Raw genomic sequence first — 10,710 nt, 5'->3', positions numbered from 1 at the left:
TTTTATAGCAACAGATCTTGAAGTACATATTCATAGTTGGTTCCATGAATGACTCAGTTATGCAGCTGCGTGAATCAGCGATTAAATGAAGAAATCTATAGCCAGTTTTACTCATCTCTTATTTCTTTCTCTCAATTATATTTCCGTAGCTACTTGGATTCTGCGTGAGCGATGGCGAGCAAGCTGGAGAGCAGGCGGCCGACGGCGATCTGCCGCCCTCTATAGTGATCATAGCGGAAAACGGTACCCCACTCACATTCCTCAACTATCTTCAGATGCCGTGGGAAGACCGTCTTCGGGTGAGTCACAGCCACTGATACAGCCAAATCTGCTCTCTTTTTCTCTCTTCCCTTCTTTAAGTTTTAATGACAATTTGCAAAGAGACTTTACCCAGATTCACCTGCTCAGCCTCACGTTCGGGATTACCTGTTGACGATAGAATACACACCGGTCTGGGGAAATGAGTTCCTTTGATATTCTTAGTCATCAAGGGCTTTTGAGGGTTTCTTAACCTATGCTTCATACCTTGCTAGCCTTAGATTTGTGAATTGTCGTGGGCATTTCTCTTTCTCTCTCCCTCTCACAAAACAAAACAAAAACAAAGCAAAAACGGTGATCCTTTCGTTCATATTTTGATGGGCAAAAGAGCATTGACCGCAATGACTTCTATCAGCATCAATGTCGTTTTTATACCTCTACGCGTTCGCAAGTCTAGCGCAACGTTGGATTTAGTAAATTGGCTCGATGAAAGACGAGCCTTTACATTCCAGTCGCATCCTGTTGTATGTGCATAAAGAATGCAATAAATAAGGCCGTCATTATTTAAGCTCAACGTTAATGAAGGCAAGCTCTTTCTTCTTCTTCTTCTTCTTTTTTTTAACCAAATGTAGTATTCAAGTTAATAGCAACAAAGAGCATTGCATCCCATCTTAAGGTAATCCAATTTCTTCAGCCCTTCAATTGAGAAGGACTGAAACTTCCCAATGGTCAACGAAAAACCAATTGAAATGATTTCCATCAAGCTTTTTTGTTTTATTGAAATACACAATTTCATTATTTACGACTGTTCGTCTCCCCGCAAGAAAAATGCCCAGTTCTGAGGTATAAGGTAATAATAAGGTTGCTATAGGTTCTGATTTTTTAATCTTTCAGATTATACCAGCCTCTTTCCAGCATATAACATGATGCAAATTCATATCACCTCTGTGCTTTTCTTTAAAGAGATAGAGAATCAAAACATGCATACAAGTCATATAAGTGTCCATTGTGCACATGATAATATGCATCATTACGTAATTGCCATTTTTGCTATACTGGCATGCTGTATCTGTGCGATTTCATTAAGACAGTTCTGAAGCAATCTGGTATACTGTTGAAACAGTTCCACTTACAGCACAACATCAATGACAGGAAGATAAGAGAAAAACCAAGTATAAGGACAAGAACGAATTAAAGGTTTAAGATCGACTTGGAAAAAGTGGCTCTTCAAAAACACCGAACAGCAATGATGGATTCATTCAACAGTAGGACCACCCATCAGCCTGTGCGTTTCCTTCGAGCTCAATCACGTGACCATCTCGAGAATATGTTACATCGTTATCACGAGGGAACGACTCTGCCTCTGACGTCACGACACTCATGGTGCCTGTGTATAGGGGAACAGGAGGGCTAGGAGAAAGAGGAAGAGGGGATGATTCGTATTGATAAGAGCAATCTTTAAACAACAAACACTTTCCATTTCATGTAAACATACTTAATTGGGCCCTTCCGGCCAGTGAGTCTTAGAACATTAACAGTCGTCTTAAAGGAGAACTTACATGCAACAAAGAAATAGGTAAACTTTCTTTAAATCAAGGCTACGTCACATGCCTCTGTGTTCTCTAAAATTCAGAGATTATTGTGAGTCTCTCAATAAATCATCTGCCATGACATTTGTACAAGTACTTTAAAAATAACATTCCCATACAATTACGCAAATGTGATATCTAACTAGAAACATCTTTCACTCTGTTGCTTCGTGTAAAAAAAAATGAAGGGAATTATGTTCTTGTTTTCTTTGTGTTTTTCGCCAATATGTTGCACAAGAGCCTGACTTTCTTTTGGCCGGGACTCGGTAAGACATTTAGAGGGCATTTCGCTAGATATGATGTGTATGAACCGGAATCATACCTTCTTTGCGATAAGTGTAAACTTTGTGACATTCTACGTGTACAGAAAGTAAAACGAGAATTAAGTCTTTCAAGTAAGAGTATGATGACATTATTCGACCACGATGACTCTTCTACGGTCTTGATACACGACGCCTCGTAACATGACCCACGGACATTCAAGTTGACCGTTATATCTTGAATTTAGTAGCATTGCCGTCGTCATGGTTACTTTCCCCTAATTGACCTTTCCCCGCCTTGTCTTGCCTGTTGTATTGATGTCACCACTTATGTAAATCGCATACTGAAGGTGACGGTACTTAAGGACGAGGAATTACTCGCTTACTTCATTCATGAACCTAGGGTATATTGGGATTTATTCAGTGAGAATGAGTCACAAAATTGTTGAAACTTTACGTTATTGAGACGAAAGGAAAGGGAAAGGAAATGAAAGGGAGAGAAGAAAGAGGATTGGATCAATAGGAATATAGAGACAAGGACATGCATCATCTACATGAATTTGCAGGTCAACCATATGGAATATTTTACCAAGGATAATCAGGGTAGAAAAGGCGGATGTCACCAAAACTGAGGTCTCGCTTCCGTTTTTCATTTTGTCTTTGAAAAGTTTGTCGTGCAGAGTCGCCACTTGTACAAACACGTTTAATTTTCTCCCTTTTAGCCCTGAGGAATTTCACGCATTAAGAAACACACACACACACACAAAATCCTTGTACTACATGAATGCCCTTCCCATTTAAGATGAAGTCTTCGATTGATAATTGAACCAAGAATCTTATCCTCCCATCAATGACAAATAATGATGATAATAACAATAATAATGATAATGATGATGATGATGATAATAATAATGATAATAATAAAAACAACAATAATAATAATAATGATAATGATAATGATGATGATGAAAATGATAATAATAATAATGATAATAATAATAATAATAATAATAATAATAATATTGATAATGGTAATAATAATAATAATAATAATGATAATAATAATAATAATAAAATCCCTCTATGTCGCTACAATTTTCAGAAATCTCATCTAACCTGCAATCCTTTCGTCTGCACTTGTCATTACTAGGTCTCTTTCGGCGTCGCGCGCCTCCTCAACTTTCTGGTCGAGTCTCCGCTGGGATCCCTGGCCATCCACGACTTCAAGATGTCGCAGTTCGTGCTCGTCAACGGAGAGGTCAGTGGATATAGTGATTTAAAAATTCAAATGATTGAGAAATACTTTTCAACGAATAAATATTAATGGTTTCAAGGGTGAAAACACGACTATCCAATACAATAAAGAAACCAAAAGATTGACCGTTTTACTCCAGATAAAGGGCACTGCGTTGTCGACCATGTAAATGTGGTGAAAATACAGAAACAGGTCACTTTCCATCATCTCTGCACTATAAAACATAAATAAACAAAAATATTGATTCTAGCCTCTTTAGAAGTCATTCTTTGGCTCATTTGTTTCTTTTGCGAAAAGGTTTGGGATATAGGCATTATTGTTTTTATCTCGTCCAATTAGACCCAAAATTTGTAAGACAACGCATCAACCAGTGGCCGCTGGTTGCATTTATCACAATAAGGCAACGATGTATCAACGATGTATCATTTACGTAACCCAGAAGGAATGACGTTAGGAACTGTCGATATTAAAACTTTGACATGATTGTGGCAAAATACCGCAATTAAGTATATGTTATCTTTAACATTTCGACAAAGACAGCCGCACAAAGACTAGATATTACTGGAAAGCATGAACTAACATATCCTGTGTATTGTATCTAATTTCCCGATTCGCAGCTCAAACTGAGCGACTTGGACGACATAGACGACGGGCTCCGGTCGTGTTCATCGACCAGCGACTGCGCGTTGAAAGTCGGGACCAATGAAACAATCTTCACACCGTGCAAAGAGGGGGTCTGCGTAGACTACAGCGAGATATCGAACGTGGTTCATTCGCACACGACGTTCTACGCGCTTCTCCTTTTCGACGCACCGCGTGGAATGGAGGAACTCGTTGGGAGGCTGTTGAATCACACCAGTAAGTGAACAATGTGCCTTGACATAAATGATGTGAAAATACGGAGGAATTGAAAAATAAGATTAAACAGGTCTACGTATGTGAGGTAAATGATTTGCAGAAAGGAAGAAGAAACAATGGTATGAAAAAGTGAAGAAGTGAAACGATTGCTGGTGCTACAAAGCCCCCTTCATAATCATTTTCGTGGGAATCTGTGAATTGACGGATGCTGATTGCTTATAAGTAGGCCTATTGCTATATCAAAATGTTCTATGACTATAATTTTAAAAGTGGAGCGCTAGCAAATGATTTATGTCATAAAATTCTTGGATAGATTCATAGCTGAGAACATTATGTTTGTGGTAATTTTGCCCACAGCAGACGTAGACTTAAAACATCATCAGATGTCTATACACGTGCAGTCATTCGTCATGTAGATAATGCACATGGGAATAAATTTCATGAGAGTTTGTTCTCGATCCAAGTAGTCCCGGATGGAATCGTTTGGGTAGAGTTACCTCGAAATGAAAGTCAAGTGATCTGACCGCATGTCATGAATCTCTTTTGATAGATTTCCTACAGTAGATATATATATATGTATATGTGTGTGTGTGTGTGTGTGTGTGTGTGTGTGTGTGTGTGTGTGTCAGTCCTTGTGTATTTCTCGTTAAAAATAACAACAAAACAAAATACCCCTTGATAAGGCAGTGGACCCTCCAACTACTCACGAATTTCCTGCCTGAGTATATTAATAGAATAACCACTGAATTGTCCCATATGAATGGGAAAGAATACGTACGGTATACGTGTACATGTGTTGAATAGTTCAAATTATGCATGCAGCGTCTTGAACGGACACTCTTGCCATCACAATTTTTAGTGATGAATATGACAATTGTTCCATTGCAGATTCGCAATCTTTCAGAAAATGATTATTTACAAGACTCGTATCGCACAACAGGAGAGAGAGAGAGAGAGGGGGGGGGGGGGGAAATGCACGCCGAACTGAGTTAAGATCGAGTTTAGAGTTTGAAGTGTGATATATAATGTGGTATATATTTTGAAATAATGTATGTCAATGAGGAGAATTCATCAATCTTCTATTGAGAGGGGATTTGGCGCATTGAGTGTCGATTTATTGTTTCGGCAAGCTCGGTGAGTTGACAGGTTGGCTTTGCCTGTACTTCAAGGCGCGTGGTATTTGATAAAATGGGTCTTAACTGACCTCAGAAAATAAGTAAGAAGAAGATGAAGGAAAAAAAAACGCTGGGTAAAACTGGAGTGGCCGGTAGCAGCGGACTGTTTGACAGCACAGATAAACAAAAATTGCTCCTGGGTCATATGATGTTTACTCAAACTTGACATTGCTATCAACTTTCCATAGAAACACTCTAATTACGGGCTAGTTTAGGGGCAGCGATTGGGAATCGAAATCTCGCAAATATTTACTGAACTCAAGAAAAAGTCATCACTCACTCCTCTCTCTCTCTCCCTCTGTCTGTGCTCTCTCTCTCTCTTTCATCTGTTTCAATCCTTCTATCTATCCTTTCCATTCCTTCTCTCTCTTTTATCCTATCTCACGTGTCATTCTTCCTAGGCCTTGCTTCAAAAGCGATGACATGCTAATTATTGTGTTTAGCTTGTGCTGACAAGTGAAGAAAGAGAACGAAAAAGTGGTAATTAAGTTTGTTCGTGCCACACAAAAGGGAAGATGGGGAAACACAAAGGGAGAAGGTCACTGTATAGAATGACCTTTGGTATAGGTTTCATCGTAAAGGGCTACAAAGTGACGCTTGCAAATGTTCACCGGAGCAGCAATGCTTTAATAATCATCACTCAAACATGTCACACTATTCAATTCAAGATAATGTAATCGTAAGTTAATATGTTAATATTACACCACAATAATTATGTTCATGTTAAGACGACCAGATAATGTCAGGTGCAAGATTCAAAAGAAAACATTGATATCCAGTTGCGAATTGGCAGAGTTTAGCTTAATAATGACACTTAATTGATTTTCAAATACTGATACTATCAACAAAGAAGCTGTATGCAAGTATCGAGGAATTTCATTTATAATAATGAATGCATGGTTATATACATGTTGAAGCGAGACTATCGTTGCAATGTCATAATATGACAAGATCCGTAGAAAACTTTATAAATGTGGTAGTATTGACGTATTAACACAGAATTGACTGAAGAACGTAATGCGTGGTGTCTGTAGTGTCGGATTAAATTCGTGTGCATAAACAGTAATTAAAAAGAGTGGGCATCCCAAGCATTCTGAGTGTGAATAGGTGTTTAGCCCATTCTGTTAAAAGTGTCATAACTGTGATATTACCGCTATCTTGAAATCACAATAGCCTAGCTTTAAATGGTGGGGTCGCAATTGCAAACGTCAAATGAAAACGGCACCAAGTATCTTATACTGAGTGGCTTAGTGTAATGCCGTCTTTGCTGTTGTTATTGTTGTTGTTGTTGTTGTTGTTTCATTTATTTGTCGTAATTCGCAATCAACCCGTCCGGAGGAGTTGATGTATAGTTAAAGTGAAATTGAAGTCTTACTTTAGTATTTCTGGGCCACATTATACGACGTGAAATGAAATCATAGCTAATAGTATCATTTAGCAAAAATAGTATCATAGTAGTATCACAACAATATCAGTATGCTAGTACCTCCTATAACTGGAAATATTATTGTTACTTGATAGAAGGAGACAAAAAGATTATCATATCTTGTCTTTCCACTAATCATAATTTATCATTTGGTATTATGCTCATTTTCACGTATACAAGCTAAAACGTTACTATTTTTGGTTCAGGCCTATAATGTAATCACTCTCACCACCACTTTAACTTTATGTTTCTTTGCTTATGTTTGTTTGTTTGCACTTCAGAACGTGCCACGTGGACAGTACGCGAGATTTTTCAGCACATGGAGATCATCGTGGACTTCTACAAAGGCGGGAAATACATCAACGGAGAAGATGGATACCCATTTAAAAGTAATCATTTTATTATTCTGGGCCCCTTTTTATGAAGAGTTATAATAGATTATATAGTTGATTTCAATTATAAGTCTATGGCAGCCCGTGTGGTAAGGAAATTTATAATCGATTATATCTTTTGATAAAACGGGACTATGGTGACTTTGTAGCAGTATAGCCTTTTGTATATTATATCTGTGCTTTACGTTCATTCTACGAGAAGTATAGCGCACATGAATCCTAGTGTCGATTTCAACGAGAAAATGGACGTAAACCAAACAACGATATATCTCTTAAAAACGAGAGGGATATAGATTTTAATGCATCCATGCAAAATACGAAGTTTGTTCTTCATCTTCTACCTCTCCATCTCGTCCCGTATGTAGAATGTAATATACAACTTTCCTTGCATGAATCCACTATTATGGATTCTGCAAGCTGCTTAGAAATATGCAACACAGAAATATTAATAATAAAAATATATCAATGGGAAGAGGAAAGATAAATATTTGCCGTGTACCGATATGCGAATATTTGATGCTTGTATGCCTATACTTTGGCTTTGTGGATCAAAATAAGATACCCCTGCGACTCACATTCGAACGAAAAATGTTGTTGAAAATATAACATTTGGGAATTTAGATGACATTGACTCAGCAATGATAAAATTTAGAAAGAAAAGATCAGTGTATGGCGATCAATAGTTTTTTTTTGTCAATGATAACAATATATCATCACTTAAAAGGCTCAAGAAATAACAGTTAAAGCAAGCAAAGAAATAAACAACAAACTTCAGTGGAGAGTTTATGAAATGGCTTATGAGAATTGATTAAAGCATGATGTAAATTCATCGTCATTCATTGATAATTAAACTGAAAAGTTCAGTGTTCAGAAAACGCGAGAAAAAGATGACACGTCTCAATCAGTTAGCGAAGTTTCAAGATAAAAGTCCTCTCACTGTGAAGTATTATTATCAACAACCATACAATATAATGTCACGTGGGGTGAAGGTGATATGGATTATAATGCATGGGCAAAAAAAAAAGTTTTGTGACAGGCAGACTATTGAATGAGGTGTCGAAAAATGGCGCCATACAGCATTCCGATCTCACGTGACACAACACACACACACACACACACACACACACACACACACACACACACACACATACGAAAACACAAAGACACGGACACCAAAATATGTTAAAGACTGAAAAAAACCCGCATTATTATCTCTTATTCGCACATTAGCAAGGCTGGCGGTGGAGGATATTTCAGCGCACCTTAATTCTAAGCGCCACATAATTAGGTCATCAAATTGATGAGTCCCGCGATGAAATGACCCAAATACGTCAGATTTTAGCTTTTTCTTAATAATCTTTCTCTCTCCTTCTATTCCATATTCCTCATTTGAATTCTCGGAGGAGCTGCGCTCTAAATCCATCCGTTTAGCGAAATGAGAGTATCGTGAATGGGCAGTTGATGAATAATTAAAGAAAGCTGCTAGGCACAACGTAATGTATCTAGCGGAGAGTGCCTCGTGCATATTGTGAGAGCACCTGCGCGTTACCCTTATCTCGAGAGCACGATTTTATTTTTCCCCATATTGACCGGCTGCGCGTTGCTTCCACCTTCGTACGCTCTGAACTTTTTGTGTTTACAGGGACGAGAACTCACTGAGCAGTGAAGTTTCATTATAATTATTCCATAACAACGTTATTCATATGTGTGTCTTGTACTTAATTTTGCATCCATATTAGAATACCAGTACATTATTAGATGCCACAATGGTTCAAAAATAACGACCATGCTACTGAGTGAAGAGAGAATAATAGCTTGTGTCTTAAATGAACACACACACACACACACACACACACACACACACACACACACAAACAAGCAGAAAGAAAAACGGAACTCCATGCTTGACATATACAAATAATGGGGATGAAAGTGTCAAATGGTTATTATGAATAGTTCTGAAATTTCCAGGCATTTGTTTCACTCACTTTCACCTTTACCACAAATAAAATACGACGGATTCGTTCTGTCTCCCCTTTCACTGTGTTTCACTTGTACTTGTCAAAAATACATAAGGCCTATTTCCTATTCAGTTATCACTTGTTGTGAACCGTATGATTCTAAAATAAATCAATGAATTCATGAAAATAGGACCGAAGATGACCTCCAAAGCTTAACAAGTGTCATCTGTTGTGCATCCCTTACACCTTTGCCGACAATATCAGATATATACCTCTTGCCTTATCCTTCCAGATATGTCACTGCAAGTCTTTCACGACCGAGACCTACCCGGAACTGATGACTACTGGTGCCCCGGAAGTAGACAGCAAGCCGCAACGTGTGTGCTGTCGGTGTACGATGTTAAAGAAGCGACGCGGATCTGCGCGCGCGAACACCAATGTCACGCGTTCGTCGTGACCTCAGAGCGCACTTGGACTGGTCGTCAGCTGGTTTACTTCAAAAAGGGCGTATCGGTGTCTCCACAGCACCGCACCGGAAATGTCCTGTATGTTTTTCCGAGGTGATACGACATACGTCCGGAGATACAACGACGGACGCGTTTTGCCTATTTAGATATAGATAGGGACCTACGTAGCTTCGCGTAATCGTTACGACACCACAGAACGCCGTTTAAGAGAATTGGATACGACGTCAATTTTATTCATGCTGCATAGGTCTGCAGTGTGCTTCGTCGTCTGTTGTCAAACGTAGCGATTGCTATAGTCGACATTTTGTGTGCTTTATTTATACAATATCCAGTTCAAATCCTGCAGGAGGTAATAAAGGCTAGTTTTACAAAAAAACGTGATGGAACGTTAGGAGACACCATAAACGTTTCAGTTAAGAACAATTCTGGACCAGGAAAAACTTAATGCCATAAAAAAAGGATACGCAATTTACAAGTACTATAATGAAAATGTTATCATTATCGATTAAAAAAAAATCAGGAAGTTATGAAATTTTACAGATTTGTGATACAGTTCTTTAACAATTCATATATGCAAATGAGTGAGCTGATGATGTCATTACCACACACTTTTTAATTTATCGATTCAACTAAATGCTGACGGAAGTTAAGATTTTCTATCATTAAAGTGCAAAATATAATGTTCCTGGCCAAGTAACTTCAAAATAATGATCAGTTAAATACATTGTATGTTAGAATTTAAGTCTGGGGCATCAATTGCTTTTGAACAAAGAAAAAAAAAATGAAATTCGAAGATTTTGTGTGCAAACTCCAGTAAATGACAAATAATGCAGCGATGACATTATCAACTCACTCATTTACATATTCATGTTGATCCTTCAAAGACTGTTGTGAAAATCTAGAGAAACTTTACAATCTAACTTCCCTCGCTTTAAACCGATTTTGATAACATTTTCACTGTTAAACTTATAAAACTATGCTCTTACTTTTCAGACTTTCAACTGGTTCGTTATCATCCTTTAAGCTAATTTTCTCTTTCTCGTTGTGGCCTTTAATGCATACATTAACT

General features: G+C 37.9%; 1 protein-coding gene across 1 annotated transcript; it reads left to right on the top strand.

Moving 5' to 3' along the window:
* Positions 1-208: 208 nt before the first annotated feature.
* Positions 209-9,738, top strand: LOC139710648 (extracellular tyrosine-protein kinase PKDCC-like). The gene is made up of 5 exons (XM_071622569.1): positions 209-299; positions 3,258-3,365; positions 3,980-4,220; positions 7,103-7,210; positions 9,467-9,738. The coding sequence occupies exons 1-5, from the start codon at positions 276-278 to the stop codon at positions 9,736-9,738; spliced, it is 753 nt and encodes a 250-aa protein (XP_071478670.1). The 5' UTR covers positions 209-275.
* Positions 9,739-10,710: the final 972 nt, after the last annotated feature.

This window comes from Diadema antillarum, unplaced genomic scaffold, assembly GCF_040938485.1.
Source record: "Diadema antillarum isolate AM-2024a unplaced genomic scaffold, OU_Dant_1.0 seq00001551_RagTag, whole genome shotgun sequence".
Taxonomy (NCBI): Eukaryota; Metazoa; Echinodermata; class Echinoidea; order Diadematoida; family Diadematidae; genus Diadema; species Diadema antillarum.
Note: the sequence above shows the minus strand (reverse complement) of the source record. Positions and strands in the feature narration are given on the sequence as shown.